Source organism: Lonchura striata, chromosome 7, assembly GCF_046129695.1.
Source record: "Lonchura striata isolate bLonStr1 chromosome 7, bLonStr1.mat, whole genome shotgun sequence".
In the NCBI taxonomy this organism is placed as follows: Eukaryota; Metazoa; Chordata; class Aves; order Passeriformes; family Estrildidae; genus Lonchura; species Lonchura striata.
Window position 1 is genome coordinate 31,248,981 of NC_134609.1, and position 25,879 is coordinate 31,274,859.

The 25,879-nt window shown below is 43.7% G+C and overlaps 1 protein-coding gene and 1 long non-coding RNA gene across 2 annotated transcripts in view; both read left to right on the forward strand.

Moving 5' to 3' along the window:
- The first annotated feature begins 1,730 nt into the window (after positions 1-1,730).
- Positions 1,731-25,879, forward strand: part of MGMT (O-6-methylguanine-DNA methyltransferase) — a 136,967-nt gene continuing 112,818 nt past the window's right edge. Inside the window, exons 1-3 of the mRNA XM_077784490.1 lie at positions 1,731-1,749; positions 9,559-9,603; positions 20,855-20,994. Coding sequence (XP_077640616.1) covers positions 9,580-9,603; positions 20,855-20,994 — 164 coding nt within the window. The 5' untranslated portion in view covers positions 1,731-1,749; positions 9,559-9,579. The remainder of the gene's footprint in view (positions 1,750-9,558; positions 9,604-20,854; positions 20,995-25,879) is intronic.
- LOC110481813 (uncharacterized) lies at positions 21,061-23,776 on the forward strand. The gene is made up of 3 exons (XR_002467318.2): positions 21,061-21,179; positions 22,891-22,963; positions 23,760-23,776. It is a non-coding gene; the product is annotated as an uncharacterized LOC110481813 (long non-coding RNA).

The window sequence follows — 25,879 nt, forward strand, 5'->3', positions numbered from 1 at the left end:
TATCTCCTCCATGTCTCCTTTTAGGAACCCTATTTACCAAATGCTTCTCCTTCTACATTAGCTACTAATTCTCTGCCCCCACCTTTAACTCATAACTTTGCAAATCCCAAATTCCAGCCTGGTTTGGGTGGGAAGGGACCTTAAAACTCATCCAGTACCACCCCTGCCATGGCAGGGACCCCTCCCACTGTCCCAGCTGCTCCAGCCCCAGTGTCCAGCCTGGCCTTGGGCACTGCCAGGGATCCAGGGGCAGCCCCAGCTGTGCCAGGGCCTTACACCCTCCCAGGGAACAATTTCTTCCCCAATTTCCCATCTAAATCCCAGTTCCAGTTTAAAGCCATTCCCTGTATCCTGTGCCTCCATCCCTTATCCCAAGTCCAGCTCTGGTGGAGCTAAGCACTGCAAGGGGGCTCGGAGCTCTCCCTGGAGCTGCTCCTCCCCAGACAAACACCCCTGGCTGTGTCAGCGCACACATCGCTGGTTTTGGGATGGATTTTTACACAATTCTGGGTTTGGGCTGGATTTTTAAACAATTCCGTGTTTTCCTCACACGTGCAGCCCGGCCTGGCCTGCAGCCCCAGCCAGGCCGCACCGGCATGGAGCAGAGCCCAGGTTCTCCTGGATCCCCCCGGAGCAGAGCCCAGGTCCTCATGGATCCCCCCGGAGCAGAGCCCAGGTTCTCCCGGATCCCCCCAGAGCAGAGCCCAGGTTCTCATGGATCCACCCAGAGCAGGGCCCAGGTTCTCATGGATCCACCCAGAGCAGGGCCCAGGTTCTCATGGATCCACCCAGAGCAGAGCCCAGGTTCTCCTGGATCCCCCGGAGCAGAGCCCGGGTTCTCCTGGATCCACCCAGAGCAGGGCCCAGGTTCTCATGGATCCACCCAGAGCAGAGCCCAGGTTCTCCTGGATCCCCCGGAGCAGAGCCCGGGTTCTCCTGGATCCCTCCGGAGCACAGCCCAGGTTCTCCTGGATCCCCCCGGAGCACAGCCCAGGTCCTCATGGATCCCCCCGGAGCACAGCCCGGGTCCTCATGGATCCCCCCGGAGCAGAGCCCAGGTTCTCCCGGATCCCCCCGGAGCACAGCCCAGGTTCTCATGGATCCCCCCGGAGCAGAGCCCAGGTTCTCATGGATCCCCCCGGAGCAGAGCCCAGGTTCTCCCGGATCCCCCCGGAGCAGGGCCCGGGCTCTCCCGGATCCCCCCAGAGCACAGCCCAGGTTCTCATGGATCCCCCCGGAGCACAGCCCAGGTTCTCATGGATCCCCCCGGAGCAGAGCCCAGGTTCTCCCGGATCCCCCCGGAGCAGAGCCCAGGTTCTCATGGATCCCCCTGGAGCACAGCCCAGGTTCTCATGGATCCCCCCGGAGCACAGCCCAGGTTCTCATGGATCCCCCCGGAGCACAGACAAGGTTCTCCCGGAGCAGAGCCCGGGCTCTCCCGGATCCCCCCGGAGCACAGCCCAGGTTCTCATGGATCCCCCCGGAGCACAGCCCAGGTTCTCCTGGATCCACCCAGAGCACAGCCCAGGTTCTCCCGGATCCCCCCGGAGCAGAGCCCAGGTTCTCATGGATCCCCCCGGAGCACAGCCCAGGTTCTCCCGGAGCAGGGCCCGGGCTCTCCCGGAGCCCCCCGGAGCCCCCGGCAGTCCCCGGCTCTGCCTCTTCCCTTCCCCCGCCCGGCTGCGCCTTCCGGCGGCCGCGGCCCCGCCCCGGCAGCGCGGCCTGTGCGGAGCGGCCGGGCCGGGGCAGGTGCGGAGAGCGCGGGGCACACACAGGGACCGACTGGGAGAGACTGGGACAGCCGGGGAGCTCAGGGACAGCCGGGGAGCTCAGGGACAGCCGGGGAGCTCAGGGACAGCCTGGGAGCTCAGGGACAGCCTGGGAGAGGCCGGGAGGCTGGGCAGCCCGGCCTGGGGAGCGGGGGATGATGTTCTAGCCGGGGCAGCGCAAACCCGCCGGGGCTGCAGGGGAACCCGGCCTCCGAAAACGTGCTGGTTTTCCTCCGTGCTGGGGAAGGGAGGATGGATGGCAGCAGGATGGGCTGACAGCGGGTTTTGGTGAATCTCCAAAATGTTCTGCGAAGGGCTGGTTCCGTCCCTGGAGCATCCCGGGCGCATTCTGTGCCCCGGGCGCGGCCGTGGATGCGGTGGGCAGGCGGCAGTGCTGCTGGATGTGCTCCGAGCGGGTAAACTGCACCTAAACCATCGCCCAGCAGCCTGCCCAGGGTGGTTTTAGAGTTTTCCTCGCCGGGAATATTCCAGAAGGATCTTAGCGCCGTGCTGTGCCATGTGCTCGGGGATGGCACCACGTGGGCTCCTGTGGTCCCTCCCAGCCTAACCCTAATGCAGAACAAATTAATCTAAAAATATCCTTTCAGCACTTATATAAAAGCCAAGCTCTTGAGATGTTTTAAAGTAACTACAATAATGTAATTGCATGCAGATTTTAAAGCATGGTAAATGTAAAAAGCTGTTTAATTTATGTGCCCCTCCCAAATAAACCATATTCGTGGTGATGTGTATCTTATTTTTGTGGAGTGGAGCTCTTATTGAATGGTGAGGTGCAGTCTCTGCAATGTTCCAGTTTGAAAAGTCTCAGTTTTCAATACTGGGGCATTACATGGGTGCTGTGACAGTAATTTCTCAGCCACCTTTTGTGCCCAGGCTTGTGCCAACCCTGCACAAGGCTCATCATTTGGAGGGGTTTGTTGGAATGACAGAGTTCCCTTGTAAACCTGATGAAGGTTTTGGCCTCCAAGCACTGCCTGTCTCCCTGATGCACTGGGGACTAAAGTTGGGGATGTGGACTTACTTTCTCTGGGGCAAAATCCACCCTTTCAATGTAGGAAATGTCTAAAACCATCATTTTCTTGTGAATGTGTCAGTCTGTGACATAATCTTTTCCTAGTAAAAGTTTTGTTTGCTTTGTTTTCTAACAGAAATGTTCTGAATGTGGACAGTTCTACCAAAATCTTCAGGTTTCAGCAGGAAAAAGATGTGGCTGTGTGAGCTTGCGAGGCGGCTTTAGCAATTCCTGTCTGCATTCTGGCCCATGAAAGGTTCATTACACCAATTATTTCAGCAAGAGAACAGAAGCTCTATAGGAAACCGTTGTAGTTAGAGAGCAACTTGTGTTACCGTGGCTGCTTTACCTCTTGATAATTCTGTAATTAACTTGTCACCACAGTTTAATGCTTCACCTATGCAGAGGATCAGTTCATGGCATCACTGAGGGGATCAGGGCCTGGAGGAGAAGCTGCTGCCCTTTGGGAGGATTCCTGGGGTTGCCCCGAATGGCTGAGTTAAGGACTTGTGCAGGAAAAGCAGGATGTTTGTTATGGGAAGTGTGCCTGAGCTGGAAAGGTTGCACCTGAGCAGTTCTGGTTAAACTGGTGACAGGGGAAATACCTTGAAGGAGCAGTAATGCCAGAAGTCCTTTGCTGGTTTTGTAGTGTTTTCGGGGTTTTTTTCCTATACAATAACGGTTTTGGAGGACTGAGAACAGCTGATGCTTGTGAATTAACCCTCAGGGTGCTGGCTGGACTGGCAGTGTGTAATTTCCTTGTCCTCCTCCTCTGGTGGCATCCTCACCTGCGGGGTTGCAGAGTGGTTGTTCAGGTGTTGGTGCTGGAAGAGCTTCATGGGAACAAATTGGAGATCCAGGTGTGTTGGGGTGTCAAAATTAAACAGCAGCATCCAGACTAGTCAGCTATTCTTCCTGGGATACAGCTGACCTAAATTGCACTTGATTTCTGAAAGAAAAAGCCTTTCTGCTGGTGAGTTATTATGTCATAGTTCACAGAGTAATATCAAAGAATGGTTTGGGCTGCCTTAAATCCCACCCTTTTCCCCTCCCACTGTCCCAGCTGCTCCAGCCCCAGTGTCCAGCCTGGCTTTGGGCACTGCCAGGGATCCAGGGACAGCCACAGCTGCTCTGGGCACCCTGTGCCAGGGCTGCCCACCCTCCCAGCCAGGAATTCCTGCCCAGTATGATGATGGATCAGGGGTTCATCCTTCTGGGCAGGAATTCCATTCCCACCTCAAATTCTGAATGCACGGAGCTTCTAAATCCATCCTGCAGGCATTCATATTCCCTCTGTCACTGCAGGGATTTCCTGCATCTCGATGCTCCAGCTTGTGGAGCTGGCACTGCCCGTTCCCAGAAGTTGTCAGGGAAGCTGGATACACATCCCAGCCGTGGCATAACTCGGAGGAGCCAGCACTTGTTAACTCTATTTGTTTTTATTATGGACATCGATCTGCCAGTCGCAATAATGCATTTATGGACATTTTTCTGCAAGCGCAGCGCTGGTGGCAGTTTTTACTGACAACTTGAGTCATCTGGACAGGAGTCGAAAATACGTTTATTTTATTGACGGATTGTGCAATTCTCTCGTTTACCCAGTGTTCATAAGATATCTGGACTGGTGAGGAGAATGTAACTGATGGGAAAATGGAGGATGAAGTTTTAATTTTGGGTTTGGAATCTTTTTGGTAGCGACAGGTTCCAGAATGTGTTCGGAATAGGTTTGGGAGCTTTAACTTCATTAATGCTGTAATTAAAAAGTGAAAAGCTCACTGTCCTTACAGCAGAATTCCAGGCCTGAATCCCCTCCCTCTGCTGATAGCTGGGAATGGTACTGGTTGGTAATTGTGCTGATTTATCTGAAGGTATAATGGGTAAAATCCTCCTAATGGAAGGAAAAACTCCTGTTGAATTTAGTATTTCTGACATATCACCCACCGCAGGTGTGCTTGGGCCAGCATGAAGTTTAACACGCAGCTGGAGGAACAACCAAACTATAAAACTAAACCTGTGCTGAAGTACTCTTCATAAATGCAAAATGCAGTTTTAAAACTGAACTGCTTATGGTTCAGGCAACTGCTTAAAATGTATTGAATGCAAATAAAGCTTGTGTGGGTTTGGATTTTAATAAAGTTGAGTAATTGTCAAAGTTATTTGGAATATCGCTATTATGCATTTTGCTAATCCTTTTTTGAGTTGCTTCCTTATTTACTATTTTATATCTGCACAGCTAAATTACCGTGTCCTGGTGGCTGTCAGGAGCATCGATTTATTCTGGGCCAAATGAAATGATACAGATAGTTTCAGGTATCTTTTCATGTCACTTGTAAAACTTGGATGTGCAGCTGAAATTCTCCCTGATGCAGCAGAGATTCTGAAGGTTATTAAAAATACCTGAGCAAGTCACCTTTGATTGCAAAGAAGAGGAGAGTTCATTAAAACAAAGGTTCTGACTTTTTCTCTGCTTTTTGAGTGAAATAGGAGTTAAATATTAAAATAGCAGCATTGTCCAGTGGACTGGAGTCTTGAGCAGCGTGGCAGTGGGGAATAAATAATAATTTGAGTATTGACCTGATGGATGCATTTTAGCTTTTCATTTTTACACAAATGCCACCTTTTGGTGCAGATGAATGCAATCAGTATTTTAATACATATATTAGCACAGTCCACTGGAGTCAGAGCTGTTTTCTTGTGTGAATTCTGCCATCTCAGTGCTCTACGTGCAGATTTAGGTCCCTCCAGGTAACCCTGCATTAGCAGATAGCAAGAATTAGTGCTGCCTTGTCAATGCTGCTGCTGCATAATCATCATCAGGAATACTGAAATTATCTGAGTGCTTTAGATCAGTCAGCACAAGGCAAACAACGCTCTTATCTTGGCTTGTTTGTACATTCAAGTGTGCAGAAGGTCTGTTAATGAGTTACACTTTTTAATAAACACCTAAACTATACTTAGGGCCCTGTTAAAAGATTAAGTTTTCTGTTTCACATCATAAAACCAGCAGATGAGTGTTCAGCATGTGGCAGTACACGGGCAGCACGAGCCTGCTTGGGCAGCCTGGGCTGGTGGTGGGGACAGGACAATTCTGCTGTCACCCCTGTCGTGTAGAAACGGCTCCCAAAATTCCACAATCCATGCACTGTGCTCTGCTGGGTTCAAGGATGAGCAAGGTATAGTGGGAAGGGTGTGGGAAAAGGGAAATCCCTTGCACAGTCTCCTGTTGACACCAGAAATACCTCTGGTTCTTGGCTGACTCGGTGAAATGCGAAGATTTATCGTTGGTGGAGTTTTTTCAAGCTGGCCACAGTTGTTGGTTTGGGATTTTTTGTTTTGGTTTTCTTTTTCTGAATTATAAAGGAATTAATTGGTTTTGAATCCAGTTTGGATTCATTCCCTTTTAACTTGGAGGTCTAGGCAGTGGGGTGGAAGTAAAGTCTGGCTCTGTGGCCAGGGTTGTGCTTTAGGAAGGTGAAACTGAGGTCCAAAGTGCTTCAGCTGAAACAAACCTTTAAAATAAATCATGGGCTCCCAGAATGGTTTGGGTTGCAAGGGACCTTAAAGAACATCTGTTCCCACACCCAGGAACAGATAGTTCCACTGTCCCAGGTGCTCCAAACCCCAGTGTCCAGCCTGGCCCTGGGCACTGCCAGGGATCCAGGGGCAGCCACAGCTGCTCTGGGCATCCTGTGCCAGGGCTACCCACCCTCCCAGGGAAGTAAAAAAATGCTTGTTTCATTATTTTTTTTTAACACACCAATAATACTATTTTCACTGATTGCACGAGTTTAATGTACTTTATTTTGTATTATTGTTAATGCAGCTGGCCCTGGATTTAAATGCATTTCAGTTGCCTTTTCGTGCCATTATATTTGATTCCACAGCGAGACTTTCTAAGAATATGATTAACCCTCTGGGTCATCTTATAATGTAATTATTAATGATTGATTCTGTTTATCCTTGGGATCAATATGAGAAGCAAAAATGCTTTGGCATATATTTGGGGTTGATTTCTTGCATTCAGTAAACATGATCTGGTGACAAGACTGGTATTGGTTTATTACTCGGAACGTGTTTGATGAATCTGAAGTGTGTAATTAGTTTTATATAATGATGGTGATATGTGGGGTTTTTTACATGACTTATGTTAATATGGCCAATAGTGTTAACATCTCCTGCCACTAATAGTTAGGGTGGGGATGTATAGTAATTGATCTTCCTGGGAGTGCTGTAATGTAAAAACAATTCCGGCTGTTTGAAGTATATTTTACAAGTGTGCATTGGGCCTTTGGGATGTTATACTGAAAAACCCAATTGTACAGTTACCATGGGAACCCAATTAGAATAGATTGCTGGATTTTTTTTTTTTTCCCAGGCTTTCATCTTGACCAAAAATCTAATGTACTTTAAATGTTTTCATACGGAATTTTGTTCGTATAGTCACTTGGTGTAATGGCTGGTTTTTAATTTTAGTGCTGAAGCAGAGTGTTCTGTTGAGGGTCCCGAGGACTTATCCTTCAAGGAGAATCTTCCTTTAGTGTTTAAAAGTTGATGAACTGAGAAAAAATGCTTTTTATTAATCCAAGTTCTTACTGCTATCACATGTACTCGTCAGGCTGCAGTCCTGAGGGAAAAAAAAGCAGGAAAATATCTCAAAGCCCAAGGACTTCTGTTCTAGATCATCATCAGAACATGGCTGAAGAATTTCCTGCCCTGCAAGGATCTATTCTTGATGTCACCTCTGACTTTTCTTCACCTTTTTGGCCTGGTGACATATCCAGAGGTTCGGGATGCTCACAGGGTGGCACTGTGAAGTGTTTGCTTCCTGCACTGTTCAGCACCTACAGGTGTTTGTGTATCTTCAGGTGTCCTGGGAGCATCCTGCTCCCTCAGCACAGCTCCTGGGTGGGAGCAGAGGTTGGGAACGTCTTGCTGGAGTGGCCAAGGGAAGCTGAGGCAGGAGAGATGGAGATGGATATCACTGGTCCTTGGCAGCTCTGAGCTAGTGAGGATTGTCGACTATTAATTTTTCCCGTACTGCTCGTTAATCCCTTCAGTTTATCCCACTCTGCAAATGCAGGAGGGAATTTTCCGTTTTTGGTGAAGCCATTGCTGACGTGAAGGTTTCAGTTTTTCCAGGTTTGCTTCTGGTGCCTCAGTTTCCACACCATGGAAGTGGTGCCACTGAATTTGATCAATGGGTGCTGTTGTTCCAAAGAGGTTTTGGCTTTTTGCCTTTAAAGTCAAAAAAGAACCCTTCAGCTCCACGTGAAGTACTGACCTCCTCCAGCAGGACAGTCTGGCAGGGCTGAGGTGCACTTTGGAGGGATGGGTTGGGCTCTCCAAGGGTTGTTTTTTGTATGGTTTTTTTTGTATGGCTGTCAGAAGTTTTCCAACCACCGTGGTTTGGACGTGGCTGGTTTTACACAAATTCTGGTCACCCAAGGAAGGCCTGGTTGGGTGAGCAGGTGGAGTTCCACCAGGGTTTGAAATGAGCTTCAGGATAAATCTGATTGTTAAAGCAAAGATTTCAGCTTCGCCCTCCAGGAAGATCTAAAAAACCTGAGCGTTGCTGGGTGCTTTGAAAGACCCAGCTCTGAACTGATGATAGAAGTAAATTACTATTTTATTTTTAGCTCTGTCACAGATATTTTAAGTAGTTCTATTAGAGTACTCATCTGCCTGACCTGCATTTCAAAATGCAGAGTTCCCTTTGCATTGCCTGCCTTGTTACTAGAGGTAAAATACTAATTATTCATCCTAATTTTAAATACTTAAGGAAGATGCAATATTAAGATTGAATGTTGCTGTTTGGTTTTAAGTAGCTGGGAAGTGGCCATGTGTTCTGTCAGTGCCTTGGACTTCAAGGAGAGGTCTTGGAAAGCCTGGGATGTTCATTTAATTTCATTTTTAAGAGATTTACCATTCCTGAAGTGGATACAGTTATCCCTGCCCATGGAGTGGTGATTCCCTGATTTAAGTGGAGCAGTTCCCATCGAGGCTGGCTGTGAGTCAGGATTGTGAAGCTGAGCTTTGGCACATAATATCCTTGGTTAAAAAAAAAAATACAGTGTTTATAGCACATCTTTCAAAGGCAGAGTGATATTAGCTGAGTGGCACTAAAAAAAAACATAGAGGGGGGAGATAAATGCCAAAGAAATAGGAAATATCCTTTATTTCCAAGGGGAGAGCAAAAAGGAACCAGTTGTGATTTTTAATTATATAAATAATGTTAAAGGCTAGAATTATAATAATTGAAGTTAAAATGTTTTAGGTACATAGTGGTGTGAAATCTGTGCTTTTAAACCCAGAATATATCACAATCACTTGCTTTAAAATCACTTTCATGCCTTAAAATGTGGCATTTCCTAAATCACAAAAGGCTCTTCATTTTACTCAGTCACTTAGAAGTGCATGACAGCCTGTAAAATATTATTCAATTAATACTTTTATCTTTTGAGGCATTCTTATTCCAGATATCAGAGTTGTGCAGTGCTTGCTGTGGAAGAACTCTTCAATGTGCCATCTGTTGATTTTTTTGTTTCACTCATGACAAGTGGGTGACTTAACATTAAAATTCCATGTTGTTTGTAAAAAAAATAAAAAACAAAACACCCTCTGGAAATTCTGTGTACCGAAACTTGGAGCTCGTTTAAAAACTGATCCAGAGGCGGACATTCTGGATATTCAGTTCTCCCTGCAGAATTCAGATTTAACAATCTAACTGGGAATTTATTTTATTTTTTTTCCTTCCAGGTGGAGCCTTTTTCCTCCAGGATGGCGTCGAGGCTGGTTCCAAAAGTAAGTTTCCAGCAAAATGCCCTTGCAGGGAGGTGTCCACTGGAAGTCCAGCATTACAAAAGAGTTCACGTAACATAGTTTGTTTTTTCCCCAGTGCCCAGCAGTCAGGATTAGGAATCCAGTTGACAAGATTGATGCTGTATTGTAAATCTCTGTAGCTCTGTCATGGTTGGTAACAGGCATCAGTGGACCTTTCCCCAGCACGTATCCATCTGCCACGGAGCATAAAGAACAGGACAGAGCTGCTCTCTCCCTTTTCTTGCTGTTTCCATTCCCTAATAATAAACACCTCCCTGAAAAACAGGCTTAATTTGGAGGCTTGATGCTTCAGTGATGTAAGTGTAGGTCAGTGACATTGCAGCAAAAGAAGAAACATGGGTGTTTATCCAAATATTCAGACAATTTACTCTGCTGAAAGAAGGGCATCAGCACATTGTTAGTCTATAACTGTCTCCCTGAAATAGTTGAAATGAACTTTGAAGAGACAAATGCCCTTTTTTTTTGTGTGTGGAGTATCTATTTTTGTAACATTAGTGGTGCTCCTCTAGGAAAACACTTCTGGTACAATCACACCTGCATTTCTAACTATTCCTGGTGGCAACTTCTGTCACCGCTCTAAACATCTGAATAGTGGCATCTCCTGTGGTTTTAATCTGCTTTATATAATGTCATGTGGCTTAGAAAAGGAGTTTTTTGCTGGTTTGTGTTGTTTACCTCTTGTCTACAAAAGCAAATTGGTTTTGTTTTTTAAAACAGAATGGTTGAGGAAGGAATCCAGGTAAATAAAATCTTGCTTCACTTTTTTCTTTTGAACCATCATCTCTTTAGTTACATTTCTGCATCTTCCAGTTGCAAACACCTTTTAGCAGGGGGAGGGAGAATCCCTGGTTCCCTCTTATTGCAGACTAGGTGTGATATAGCTGGCAAGTGACACGAAACTAATAATTTATTATCTAACCTTTTCATTTCCCCCTCTCTCACGTGGAGTTGAAAGGTGCAGCTTGAGCTGTTCGGGGAGTTTTCCCCTTTTGATATGTGGGAAGACTGAAGGTTTGAGGTAAAACACTCCAACTCCGCTGTGGGGACTGTACAGACACTTCCCTGTGCTCTGGATGCATATTAAATATTTATGTCCTGATGTAATTGGTGATTTTCGGGCTGTTTCCAGTGTGTGATCAGTTTGCACAGCCCCACGTTGGGCTGACACCCAGCGTGTGCCTGGCCGTGGATTTGCAGGAATCAATTATCACCCGTGCAATGTGCTGAACAGTTTTTAAGGAGCCTGCTGAAAAATGCTTTGGGAAAGCAGGCAGACGTGGGAATTTTCCATAATCACTGCCTGTGCCTCCTGCTCCATCCCTGATTTTGTTGCAGTGACCAGAGATGAGTTTTGGGTTTGGGTTGGCTGGAAGGTGGCTGGGCTCTGGGTGACCCAACCTCAGGATATCTCCATATTTAGGAATTTGGGTGGGGTGTTGTTGTTCTTCTGACAATGTTTTTGTATTTCATTAGAAAACTCTAAATGTCGTTCTGCTCCTCGCTGGGTTCCTTGCAGTTAAATTTGAAGTTAGTAAATGGATTCTTGTACTAACCCTGATGATTTGCTCTGTTAATAGTGAAACCCTTATCCTGACTCGACCAGGGCTGGATAACTGTAGGAAAATCCAGATGTGTGTGTGCCAAGACTATACTCTTCTATTTTTATACAAATCTTTGCACCTCTTCTGTCTGTATTTATTTCCCAATTTCCAATATTTATTGGAACTTTCCAATACTTCCAATATTTATTGGAATTTCCAATATTTCCAATTATTCCAATTTCCAGTATTTCCAATTTCAAATATTTCCAATTATTCCAATATCCAATATTTATTATTGGTATTTTGTGTTTTTAGTGAATTCCCTAATACACATTTTGCTGCTCTGCTCACTTCAAAAATTTCAGCGAAATTCTTTCCTCACACACAAACTCAGATTCCTGACTCTCCTTCAGCTTAAGGAGCACTATTAATGGTTTTGTTCATATTGCTTAGATTTATTTTGTTATTATTCTCCAGGTCCTACTCTTCAGGTAGAGCTATTTTGGTATTATAAAGAATGATGGATTATATAGGAAAGTTTCTTTTGAAGCACTCCTGATATTGTGCAATGCACTTGGGGGTCAGCTACACTTGACTGATGCATGATTTATCCCATGTCCCTGCCACTTCCTGAGATAAAGCTGCTATTTTATCAAAAATGCCAGCAAGTGTGATTTAGAATTTATCCCCCTCCTTTTTCAAATAATTGTTCTGATTACTTTCTTGCACGGCAATAAAATGATAAAGGTAATTGCACACAAATGTGAGATAGCACCAAAATACAATAAAATTAACCTGAATTAGCTTGACTTGTCGATGAGAAGTATTTATGAAATGTATTTTTGCAATAAGGGAGACTGATATTATAGCTGGAAGGTGAGTTATTGCCTTAATGTAATACTGTTTGAAATTTAAAAAAGAGACTGTTACAGTTGAGGGTGATTGTGCCTTTGAAATTAAGTTGAAGTGATTCTTATAATTGGCAGCAATAATGCATTGGGAAGGTAATATCTTTTATTGTGTTATGCCTAGTTGCATTATCTTTTATTTAGCTGGTCCTGACTCCAGCTCTGCAGAGAAGACAAGCAGGAGCACATCAGGAATTTTGTGGATTTAGCTGATAAAAACTTGAAATGTTACCCAATATTAAAGTCATTCTTCTGCTTTTTTTTTTTTTTTTCATTTTTAGCCCATTTTCAGTTCCCCAGAACCTGATACAAGGCTCATTTGATTAAAATTTCATCTGTTTTCCTTGTATTGGAGTAGTTGCCATGTATTTACATCAGGCTGAGCCTGTAAGAACTGAGCACTTGGGGCTCACTGTGTGTTTACGTCAGGTGCTGATTTGGGCAGTGAATTTTGTATTTTTCTGTGCCTCAGAGTACAACTTCTTACAGGAAAGTGTGAACACACTCTTACAGCAAGGGACTTGTTGAAACTCAATCCAGTAACAACAAAATATTTTTTGGGGGACCCTCTAATTGTTAAGAGACATGCTTCTTGATTTTTGATTCTTTAGTACATTTATTTATTTATTGTTTGGAAGAAAATTCCTTAATTATTTTTAAATATATCTATATTACATGTATAAAAAAATCAGTGTCTTATTCCCTCTGACAATGTCAAAATATTGAACAACTCAGCAAAATATAACTGAATTTCTAACTGAATCTTCTGCCATAGGATTTCCAGCTTCAAAATGAGGAGCTGGAGGATTTAATCCCTTTGGTGGGTCCTTGGAAGGATGAGAGGCACAATGTGCTTGCCCTCCCCTTGGAAGTTCCACCAGGACACGTGGCTGTTGGGCTGCTTCCTGGTGGGACTTGTTGCCATAATCTCATTATTTCAGGAATATCTGGCACTGTCCCGTCCACTTTCCCTCCTCTTGCTGCTCCATTTTTTACCCAGTTTAATTAATTATTATATCTCTTGGCAGCCCCCAGTTTGATAAGATGCCCTGAATAACTCCATGCCCCCACCATGATCAGGAATTTTTAAAACTAATTAACACCACACTTCTTCTGTGCTGTGTGTAAGTAGAAGCTCAGAATTGTTTGGGTAGGAAAACACCTCAGAGATCATCAAGTGTTAATCTTTTCTTTGTGCTACTGGTATCAAATTGCATCAATTTTTTGATTGATATACATCTGGTTTATTATGGTATCTATGCTTTAAGTGCCACGTGGCTGCTGTGCTTGCAGCCCATTTAAATTTCCTGTGTAAGTAATAGCTGGGGAAAGATGCAGGATGTGTTTACTTGTTTTTGGAGAGGTTCTGGAGGAAACAATACATCAGAATTCCTGTTTGAACAGCCCACTGAGGTCTGCTGCCCAAACTCCAATCCAGGCTTGGCGTGAGCAGCAGATGGAGTTGAAAACTGCACTTGTTGAGTCTGGGAGGCAGGAGCACCACCTGCCCCTTGCAGGGGAGTTAAACTGGGTTTATTACAGCTGAAGTGCCCTTCCAGTACAATCCAGCAGTCAGGGCCAGCCCTGGGTGCTGGGAATTTGTCGTGCCTCCCGTCTGCCAAAGCAGCCGGCTGAAGGCGCAGCCAAAGAGCCAGAGGCGACCACTGCTTGGAAAGGCACTTCCCCAGCTTGGCATTTCGGGGGCTTCTGGTTGCCATCCAAAGAGGATTAGTAGGATAATGCGATGGGACAACAGGAACTTGCTTTTGTTGTCTTTGATTGTTTAATAAAGAATTACGTGTTTGCTCTCCTTGAAGATTTTTTAAATGCCGTAGAAAGCAAATGTTGCTCCATGTGAGCACGTATCCCTCTGGTTTTTCGGGGGCTTGTGTGAAGTGGGCCTTTGGATAAGGGAAGAGGGGGACTGATTTTGAGTGTTTATGCCAGTGTATATTTGTATATGTTCAGAATATGCAGCTTGATTCTGTACCTTCACATTTTTATGGGATTAGTTCTTCGTAAGGTAAAGAAATTGCATCACCCCAAACTAACCCTGGATTTGCTTCCAGTCTCTCTGACATTTCCTTTCCAAACCTCCCCGCGGCAGGAAATGAGGAGGTTTTGTTTTCATACCCTCTGAAGTTACAGGTTTGGCTTAACCAGGGTGAGATTTATTCAGAGGAGCAGCGAGGCACCAGGAGAGCCCCGCAGGCTCTCGGAGCAGCTCTTGTTCGAGAGGCTCAGCTGGGGAGGTGTTTATTGTTCCTGCAGCAAGGAGACAATTCCATGGGCCTGCACCTCCAGTGCCTTTTGCTGGAAAGCTGGAGGTTTGTTTTGGATGCTGTAGGAAGGAGAAGTGCACCCAGCAGAGAATGTGATTGTGGAGGGGGAAGAGGTGTCTTGTGTCCAGGTCAGGGTTGTTCAGTTCACAGGACCCTGCTGCGGGATATAAAGGACTTGTATTTTAGAACATTAAAGGTAATTTTAAAAGTTATTTTATTTTTAGCAGGTTGTATTGACAGAATTACATCAGATTAGATACCGAGAGGATTGTTTTGTTTAAAGGCTTTATTCTCGGGTTTAAGCAATGACTGCAACATCTTCTTTTCCTCAAAAATTAGCTTTTGTCTTCATTTAAAACCTATGAGGCACTTGGCTCTCCTTGGGCTGACACAGTTTTCCATAATTTTGGAGGTTGCTGTGAGTGGAGTGATACTGGAGTTGTGCATTGCCTGGTTCAGAAATTATTTTTCCTTTAAGTGATGAGGGATGTTGATCAGAGCTCCCTATGGGTTTCAGAGGGCAGCAGCCATCCCTTGGTTTTTTGGACAAGGAGCTTCCTGGCTTTCAGGCCAACTTTCTCACATCTTCAACTCTTCAGGTTAAGATGTCAAACCTTCAGGGGTGTGTTTGGATCAGGACATCCTTAAAACTCATCCAGTGCCACCCCAGCCATGGCAGGGACCCCTCCCCCTGTCCCAGCTGCTCCAGCCCCAGTGTCCAGCCTGGCCTTGGGCACTGCCAGGGATCCAGGGGCAGCCACAGCTTCACATTTCTTTGGAATTCACATCATTCTATTCAGTTGGAAATCTTTGGATTCTTTTTTTTCAAGAGAATGAAGCCGCTTTTAGAAGAATTTGTATTTTAGCTTGGAAAGAAGTCAGACATTTCATAATAAGCAAAAAGACTGAGAATTAAATGTTTCTCATTCTCTCTTTTATTCCAGTATAACAAAGTGAAACTAATATTCCAATGTACGAAACTTCCACTATATTTCACTTCAGCTTTCAATATATTTCACTTTTAGTGTGAAATTTCCAACAAACTCTTTCCTTCTTTCTTCCCTGCAGTAAAATTATTTGTAGTACATAAACTCTTTGTTCTCTTGGAACAGTAGCTTTTGTAAGGTGAAAATATATATGATTAATCAAGGTATTAACAGGAGCAGATTTTTAGATTGTTCTGATTGCACGGATCCTGTCTTCTATTCACAGCCCTTAAATCTTTCTCTGCCTTGAAACACTAAAAAATTACTTTTTCCTCTAAGACAAGCCCCATAAGGTTGGAAAATCACCCTCCACCCTGCACTATATGTGCAGAAATACATTGCCTTTACTATTAATATCTTTTCCCATATTCTTTACGTACAATGGATTGTTTCCTTTTAAATAAACAGGCAGAACCAGTAAAACAAATACAGGAAGTTTTAAACTATTAAGGAGATGTAGAGAGAACTGTAATTCAGTGAAATCCTTGGATGGGTGGCCCACTGGCATGGGCAGCCTCATCAGTGGCAGAGGCTTTTTGACACGAAATCATTTTGCAAACATTGGTTTATGATAGATTTTTGCTTTGCCTGATGGGATTTGATAAGGATTTTGTTAGGAGAAGGATGCAAACTCAGTGCATCAGGAAGGGTGACTGAAATGGAGAAGCAAATTGCCAAACTCTGATGCATTCCCCTTAAATTTAAATCCAATATTTGAAGCTTTGATTGAATTTTAATTCAAAACTTGAATCAATAGCAAGCAGGTTTGAGATACTCAAAAGAAGGACTCTCTGAGAGTTCAGGCCTGGTGTTTTTTCTCTGTAATTAGGATGAAGAAGCAGCTTCCCTGGCATTTATTGATCATCCTCAAACTCAACAAATGTCTGGAGCTGCATTTTTGTGCGTCCCTGCTACTCTATGGCACCATCAAAACAGGGCAGGTGTTTGTGAATTGTAGCTCATTTGTTGATGCAAATGTCAGGACTTTGATGGAGTTTTTAGGATAAATTTATGCAGAATGGGAAGTGATGGAGTCTTTAGGATATATTTATGGGAATGGGAAGTAAATGAGGAAGGTGGTCACACCTCTGGTGGGGTGGGTATCAACCCCTCCACGGGAATCACCTGCAGGCAGTGATTCCAGTGTGTGGCAGCACATTTCTCTCCCTCTCAGGATTTTCATAGAGGTGCACAGAGAGAAATGAAAGAGAAAACAATTTCTATTTCTGCTCCTTGCTTTTCCTATGTGGAATGTGTTTGGAGAATTGTTTACCTGGGGTGAGTGCTGGGTTGGATTCTGGTGAGGATTGTTTGAGCCTGGTGGCCAATCCAATCCAACCCAACCCAACCCAACCCAATCCAACCCAAACCAATCCAATCCAATCCAATCCAATCCAATCCAATCCAATCCAATCCAATCCAATCCAATCCAATCCAATCCAATCCAACCCAACCCAACCCAACCCAACCCAACCCAACCCAACCCAATCCAATCCAATCCAATCCAATCCAATCCAATCCAACCCAACCCAACCCAACCCAACCCACCTGTGTCTAGACTTTCATGAGAAGGTCACGAGTTGTGTTGCAGTTAGAGTCAGAGAAAGCAGTATGTAGTTTTAGTATCCTCCTTTTATATAGTATATTAATGTATTTTAGCATAGTTCTAATAAAAAAATTATTCAGCCTTCTGAATGGAGTCAGACATCAGCATTTCTTCCCATTGGGTTCTCCTGCATTTACAATACCAGTGGGTTAGTACATTCAGAAATTCAGATTTTATGGGTTAGAATTCCTGACTGGGGCAGTCTGGGGTCCTCTGGCAGTAGTTTTTAGTGTCTGAAGGCAGCTGTGGTTCCCTCCTAGCCCAGCGTGGGAACAAGGTCATGAGGGAAACCTCCTGTGGCACCTGGGTGGGTTCTCCAGTTCCACAGGAGTGTGAAGAACCAAACAGCATTTCCAAATGTGCAGCAGTGGCTTGGCTAGAAATGGTGGGAATGGCCCGTTTTGGGGTCTGAGGGAAATAGGGGGAAGAATTGCAATGCAATTTCCTGCTGTTGGTTCTATTTCCATCACACGTAGCTCAATTAACACTTGGTTAATCTAAAAATGATCAAGAGACCCCTTTCGTGGAGGAACTGGGACATCAACCTGATTAATGCAGGTTTAAAAAAATCCAATTGCAGGATGTGTGAGGCCACATTCGATTTGCCAGCCGAATATGTTATTTTTGCCTTGATTCTCAGAAATATTTGAGGGGGGAAAAGAAAAAAATTGGTGAGGACTTCCATGCTGTAGCCTAATGGAAATCCCCTGTTAAATCAGATGCAGAGGGGATTATTGTTAATATTTTGATATTGGTGTGGTGGGTTTATATTGTAAAAGCAGAGTGAAGGAAATGGAAAAACCTGTGGAGGGGAGATCCATCAGAGATAGAGCTCTGATGGGAAGGATTCAGTTCTCCATAACACTGAAAGGAAAATCAGGGTTTGCTCTCTGGACTTTTCTGGAAAACAGAAATTATTTTCTGGGACAACATGGAGCATGGAAATGCTTTGCTACAGATTTTTTTCTTTTAAGCTGTGTTGGTTCTCAAGATTTCTCTGCTTTTTTATTTCTCTATTCATCATTATGGATATGAATTGAATTCTAGGATGTCAGGCCAGTGTCCAGCGGAGTTTCTGGGGGCGTTAGGAGCAACAGAACATAGAAATATTTGAATTATTTACTCTAGTGTGAAAGCTGCTTAATGCAAATTTAAATAAAATTACAATCTTCCAGTTTGCTGTATTTGGCAGTCCGGTGTGGTAAACTTCCTAATGTTGCTTGTATGGTTTTATTTCTTTGGGAAAACTTCAAAGGTTGGCAGGAGATGTTTTCTCTCATAAAAATCTTTTTTTTTTTTTTACCTAATATCAAAATTGCGAGATATTTTGATACAGAATTATAGGTACCGCAGTGGAAGGGGAGAATGAAGGTGGAGATGATGCAGGAGCTGATCAGAGTTCTTCCAATTTTTCATAAATCACGGAATGGTTTGGGTTGGAAGGGTTGGAAATCCCACCCAGTGCCCCCCTGCCATGGCAGGGACACCTCCCACTGTCCCAGACTGCTCCAACCCAATGTCCAGCCTGGCCTTGGCACTGCCAGGGATCCAGGGGAAGTGTCCAGCCAGCACCAGCACCACTCAACCACGTCCTGAAGTGCCACATCCTGGTGGCTTTGGAACACTTCCAGGGATGGTGACTCCACCACTTCCCCTGTCAGCCTGCTCCAATGCTTGGCAACCCTTTCTGTGAGGAAATTTCTCCTCCCGTCCAGCCTAAATAACAGAATTAGTATCTGGACAGAGGAGTGTGCATTATACATCTGTCAGTGACCTTCATCCTGGAGCATCCCAACCCTCTTGCATATGGATGTGGATGGATGTCCTGCAGCCTCATTCTTTTGCAAAAATAAAACCTCTGAATATTGCTGCCCGATGCATATGATAAACAAGGCTGCAAATAGGAGTTGCAGTCACTCAGGGTTTCATCTATAAAGCTTCGTTCAACTTGGAGAGAGCTCAGAGGGTTATTGATAGTTCTCTGCTGCTCCCTGCATCCTGGGTTTTGTTCTGGTGGAAAAGTCCTGGAGCACATGGTGTGAGGTTCAGTGCATCTGGTTCAGGGCTGTCAAACCAATAAACATGAAGAATGTGTGCTGGTTTGCCACAGCTGTAAACTTCCACTGCTTGTTTGCTGACTTCTGCAAGGAGGTGCTGCTCCAAAGAAGTTCTCCCGTGTCCTCCAGGAGGGAGAAGGAACATGGAAAAAGTTGGGTTGGAAAAGAGTTTCTTTGTGATGCCACCAAGCATTTGATTATTCAGCAGCTGGGGTTGTAGTCAAAGTGAATAAACCACAGGGAACCTGCAGTTCCTGGGCTTCTCCAAGCTGAGTGAGGTTGCTCAGGTTGCTGAGTGTCTGTCATGGAGGAATTGTGTAAGAGCTTCCCAAAATTCAGGGCTTTAGGTTTACTTTTGCTCTAGTTATGAAAACAGTCAGCTTGATGTTTTTTCAGCTCTCTCACGCTGATTAGATTACTCACAGATGTGACTTCATTCCACAGCACTTAATAATGGCGTTTGAAATTATTCTCTTATTTGGAAAACAACTAATTATCGTCCAGCTGTGAGCAGTGGGCAGGTGTAAGTCACCCTGCATGGACCTTCCTGGCTCCTGCTGCACCCCTGATGTGTCATTCATGGAATCCCAGAATGGTTTGGCTTGGAAAGGATCTTAAACATCATTTCATCCCATCCCCTGCCACAGGCAGGGACACCTTCCACTGCTCCAGGTTGCTCCAAGCCCCATCCAGCCTTGAACACGGGGAAGTAAATAAAACAAATCCAAGAAATTTGTTGTTTTATTGTTTATTGTTGTTCTCTCAGTGTTGCAGGAAACTTCATGAAGTACAAAATGTCAAGTGCAGGGTCCTGCACCTGGAGGGGCAGGACACAGGGAATGGCTTCCAGAGGGCAGGGATGGATGGGATTTTGGGAAGGAATTGTTGCCTCCATCCCTGGAAGTGTCCAAGGCAGGCTGGACACTGGGGCTTGGAGCAGCCTGGGACAGTGGGAGGTGTTGAAATAAGTGGTTTGTAAGGTCCCTTCCATCCCAAACAGTTGTAGGAGCCTTTTATTCTGTGTTTGCTGATGGAGTTACCTTGTGCTGCCTCACAGTTTCTCAGTTTTTCACTTTTTTCCCAGTTTCACACGAGCTGAGCTCTTTGGAGCACAGGACTTTCCGTGGCCTGGACCAAAGGTTTGGTGTCAGGGTGACTGCAGGGGACTCTGGTGATGTTCTGTCCTGTCCTGCTGCAGTGATGGCACAAACCAAACTGGGAATTCAACTCACGCTTCCAGACTGGGGTGGTTTTTGTAGCCAAGATGAATTTGACAAGTCTGTTATTGTTGGTCATGTCCAATATTGAGAAATACTTGGCAGCTGTTTCCAGCTACATCCTATCAGTAATCGTAAAACCAGACTGGTAACAATGGGAATAAAAATATGCTTCTTTTCCTAAGGAATGATTGATTTTTTCATGTGTTTTCTTTTCCAGCAGACATATTCTATTTGTGTTCCAGCTGTTATTTGCATAACACTGCTGCTCTAAACCACTGAATCTACTTTGTTGTCACAACAGTCCTGTTTTAAATAAGTGTCACAACACATTGGATTTTAGCTGATAAACCAGCCATGAAACTGCTGCTATTTCACATTTTTATGAAGATCACTATGCTGCTAGTTAATGTTTTCTTTTTTGAGACTGTGATTTAGGTGCTAACTTCTGAAGATAGATCATTTTAAGTTGGAATTTTGAAAGTGAATGCCGTAGTTGAGGAAACTTGAAATTCGCTGTTATCTTGCTTTGTTCAAACTGCTTTAGAAAACAACTCAAATCTGTTCCTTGGTGCAAATTCCTGCAGTGAAAGAAGATTTTATTTCCTTGAACAGGTGAATTCCAAACAGGGAGGATCTCCATGCAGGGAGAAGCAGGTGGCTCTGCTCAGCCCCCTGGGCAGGATGGAGATCTCGGGGTGTGAGTCGGGCGTACATGAAATCAAACTTCCCAAAACGAGCCTGCTGCCAAGTGGGTGAGTTCATGTCCTATTGATCTGTGCTCGTGTTTGTGCTGGAGGAAGGAGATTGCCCAGAGGATCTTGTTGTTGCTAATCCTACTGGGAGGAGTCCCTTGTGCCCTAAAGGGCTCCAAAATACATCAATTCCTCTGCTGCCTCGAAATATTATCAAACGTTTTAAACTCTTCAGTGTTTTTAATGTAAGTTTTGAAAGAATCTCCTGCCTCCCTTGATTTTTGGCACATATATAAATGTCACTGAGGGTAAAATCTCCTTGCACACCTCACAAATCTTGCAGACCTACATCTATTTTTATATTTTTATATTTTTATATTTTTATATTTTTATATTTTTATATTTTTATATTTTTATATTTTTATATTTTTATATTTTCATATTTTTATATTTTTATATTTTTATATTTTTATACTTTTATATTATTTTTATGTTTTTATATTTTTATATTTTTACTTTTTTATATTTGTATATATTTTATATTTTTATATTTTATACTTTATATTTCTTTATTTTTTATAATTTGATATTTTTATACTTTTATGTTTATATTTTTTAAACTTTTTTTATATATATTTTTTATATTACATTTTTATATTTTTATCTAGCGATCTGTGCTGCAAGAGGTAGAAGCAGGATGGACTGGTTGTTTTAATGGCTGTGCAGTACTGGGGAGAGCTTTAGCTGTTTTCCCAGAGCCGTGGTGTCTGCTGGAGTTTGGAACAGATCCCACGTGGCACTGGAGATGATGCCTCAAACCCAGGCCTGGCTGAGGAGGCACCAGTGCATTTTCCTCTTTGTTATACATTGAGTTCAGTCTGCTGGAGTCCATCTGCCCTGCTCAGATATTTGATTTTTCTTCCTTATTTGTGAGGAAATGTTCAGTGACATTTTTAGACGGAATGTTGAATTCATTCAGAATCAGATGCTAAATTTCCATGTCAAATTTCTTCTGCAAAATCAAAACTACTTAGGCTCCCTCAGACTTCCCTAAGACTGGTCTTTCAGCTGAGTTTGGCAATTAAATTCCATTTTTCCACAGTCTGCTGCATCAATATTCCCACTGAAAAGGCTCAAACAGGTTTGGCTTCTTTTCTCAGCATTTTCTTTTTCTCACCCTGTGTTTGCCTCTGTTGTGCATGGATTTTTAGGATGCTTATTTTCCTCTTTTATTCTCCTTGTAACTGCTATTGGTGTAAAATTAATCAGGACTATGGAGCATGTGTGTGTTCTGGGTGAAATATGATTTTTGCCTCCCATATGGAAACTCTGAAGCCTCTGGATTTCACAGTTTTGCCAACTCCAGGGATATGGAAATGACTGCTGCACTTCCTTCAGATTCCAGTTTAAGTGCTGGATTTTTCCTTCAGATTCTGGTTTAAGTGCTGGATTTCTGCTGATGGGGAATAGAAATAAATGGGCATTTAGGCTAAAGTTGGAACTTGGCTTTGCTGCAGAGCAAAATCTGCCTGGAGAAAAGCCCAGGGGATGAGGATCTTCACTTTGTGAAGAATAAATGTCACTGAGTGAGTGGAGTAAGAGTTGGAAAAAGATCTGGAGGCTCTCAGAGCTGTTTGTAGGGATGGGTGCTGCTCTTTTACCAGAACATCTGGTAAAAAATATGGTTTTGTTTTACCAGGACATCTGTTTTGCTCACCTCTAACATGTTCATGTTCTCTGGTTGAAGTTTCTATGATCTTGTTCTTCAGCAGAAGTTGGACAGTTTAGATTTTTTTCCTGAATTTTAATTTTCCCCTGTTCTAGATCTTCACTTTTCTCAGTGGTGAGTTGATTTCACTTCATCTTGAGGTGTTAGTGGCATCTTGGCAACTCTTAAGCTCACAGGCTGCATGATTTATGTGCAAAAATTGTTACATTAGAGGGTCTATCACTCAGGAATAATTCTGAAGCTAAGGACAAGAAGAGTATTTTTATGTTTACTTCAAGAATTTAAATCTGAAGAAGAAAGGTGGGACTTCCTTTTGTCTTTAGCACTGATAAAGTTCTAAAAATTTTAAAGCCATCTGTAAATGTTTGTGCTGAAGTATAACATTTAATCTCTTCTACTCATCGCTAGTGAATAGTTGTTAAATCTGGCCTCATTATTTTCGACAGAATAAAATAAAAACAAAGCAGTGCCTGGTGTTTCTCCTAACTGGCTAATAAACGCCATGGCAAGAACATTGGGTGGGAAAAAAAAACCATAAGAAACATAAAAATTGATTTTAATGGACCCCTGTCAGAAAGAACCATAATGAGCACGAGTCTGGTAATAAATATTGGTATTCTGCTCCACGGTGCTTGGGACTTCTCATGTGGAATTGCATGTAACAATCAATAGAGATTTTAGGGTTTTTTAACAACAAAAATAAGTAAACCTTTGAAATATATAAATACTTAAGACTTGCAATCTGTCAGACAAACCTGGTAGTTGTAGAAAAATCTGATAAGAGCCCCTGGTTAATGGCATAATCGCTTTGTGGAGATCTCACTCTGTTTTACAGCTTGTAAAATGCTGTGCAATTAATCACCTGAGATTACAACCTCCTCACTGATGGCTCTCCTTAAAACTTAAGAACACAGACTATAATGGAGCCTAAAAGGAGAAGCAACAAAGTAAAACCCAGTTTCAGTATGCTTGAAAGAAATTGATCTATTAATGAGATGAAACTAATTGTAATAACCTGAGGTGATTCCGCTCCTCGGGAAGCTGCCGGGGTTTGAAAGTCCAGCCACGTCACGGGGGGATGGTTTCTTTTGGACAGGAGGCATCTTCATCCAGGCTTCTGAAATCCATGATGTGCATAAATCCGTGATGTGCATCCCATTCCTGCAGCTGGGACAGTGGGAGGTGGCCCTGCCATGCCAGGAGTGGCACTGGGTGGGCATTGAGGCTCCCATGCCAGTCTGGGATTTTGTGATGCCCTGACCCAAGCAGGTCCCTGAAGGTTGGACAATTGGACAATTGTATCTATTAATTTATTAATAATTAATTGTATCTATTGTATCTTAGTCTGGACAATTGTATCTATTTCTAAGAATTTCAGCTTCACAGTTCATATTTTAAAAAAACCCTTAAGTGTGTATAAGCTGTGTGTATGTATTTATATATATATATGTGTGTGTAGATATGTATATATATATGTACATTATATATATCTATTATATTTCATATATATATAATATTATATATTATATATTATATATTATATATTATATATTATATATTAGTATATAATATATGTATATTACATATTAGTATATTAGTATATATGTATTTCTTGCTATATCAGCTGTTTAGTTTTTCTTTCAGTACATACCAATCTAGTGATTAGTTTTAATCAATATTCCTCCAACATTCCCACCTGAAATATTGCAAATGTTTAACACTTCTTGCTCCTGTCCAAAAGAAAAACTCCCTTTCTTTTACTGTTACTTTACTTCAGAGTGTCTTCAGGAGCTTTGGAGTTCCAGAATTCGATTTATTTTGTTCTGCTGTCAGCTGTGGTGCTCCCACACCGGATGACTCTGCTTTGAGAAGCCTTGACTCATTGCAGAGGTGCAGGAGTAAATTATCCCCTTGGTGAGCAGGTAACACAAAGCATGGTTTTCCCTCTGCTGAATATTTACAGCACAAAATACTTTGGAAACGTGGGATGTGGACTTGGCATTGGGATGGCAGCAGGGAGCAGTTTCTCCCTGTGTTGCAGAAATCCAGATTCTCTCAGGAATTCCCTTTTCCTCAGGAAAACCACCCTGGTTTTGCCAGCTCCCTGCCTGGTCAGCGTGGGGCAGGGAAGTGCTCGGGGAACTGGAGGATTTTAGTAAAAGGGATGTCGTAGAAAATGTTTTGAGGAAAACTAAGCAGCTTTCAGTGTGTGGTTGGAAAATCCTGCTGGGCACATGGAAGGATGACCACCATCCTACTGCTGAGTGTGTGTGACAGGAAAGTTGAATTTGCCATCTGGAAGGTGGGCACAGATCCCAGGTGATGCCTGTAGCCCTAGTGAGGAATGTTATTATTCACTTTGGGATTTGAGGATGCCACCACGAGTTAAGTTTTCCACCAAAAGGCTCAGCTGAGCAGCTGTGATCTGTCACTGCCATCCTTGGGTGGGACATCCCAGGATGGGGATGGTTTGGGGACAGCCCCTCCTGGCTCTCTGGGGCTGCTGGGGTGTAGGGCCAGCTCGGGCTTGCCAAAGGAGCCTGAGGAATTGTGAGTGTGTTGGTGTGAACCTGAATTTGGGAGGCTGCAGAGAAGGTGTTGCTGCTTCCTGCACCTTTGGGCAGCCTGACAGATGGCCAAATCCTGCATTTTCCTGGTGCTGCAGGAATGCACCCGGGCTTCCTTTTGGGCTCTTTGAGAAGCAGGGTGATCTCATCTGCCCTCTGTGTTCCCTGCAGGTTATTTGCAGTTTTCCTTCGTGTTTCATTTCCATCCATCCTGCTGAGGGAGATCAGGGGAGGAGGAGCAAGGAGCCAGTTTGGCCCTTCCCATATTATTAATCTGCCTCAACCTTTTATTGTAAATGTGCAGTTCAGGAAGTTCACCAGGGTTTCAGTCAGTCTCTCTCTGTCACTGTAACATGATCAGAAACTCCAGAATCTCACTGTAAGCAGGCTTCCACCTATCAGAGATGGAAGGAAAATCTCAGGTGTGTGCAAAGGCAGCAGATGCAGTTGGGAAGGGAGTCTGGTAAGAGCCTGGAACAATAACTTGGAGAGGTGTGGACCACTCTGTTCATCTCTGAGGTATTTAATCATAGCCAGTGCTGATGGTTTAAATGTCAACTTTGCTAACTGTTTCATTCCTCATACTGTAAAATTTACTGGGAGTGATATCTCACTTTGATGCCACAAGTGGGAGGCATTTGGGAGAGTG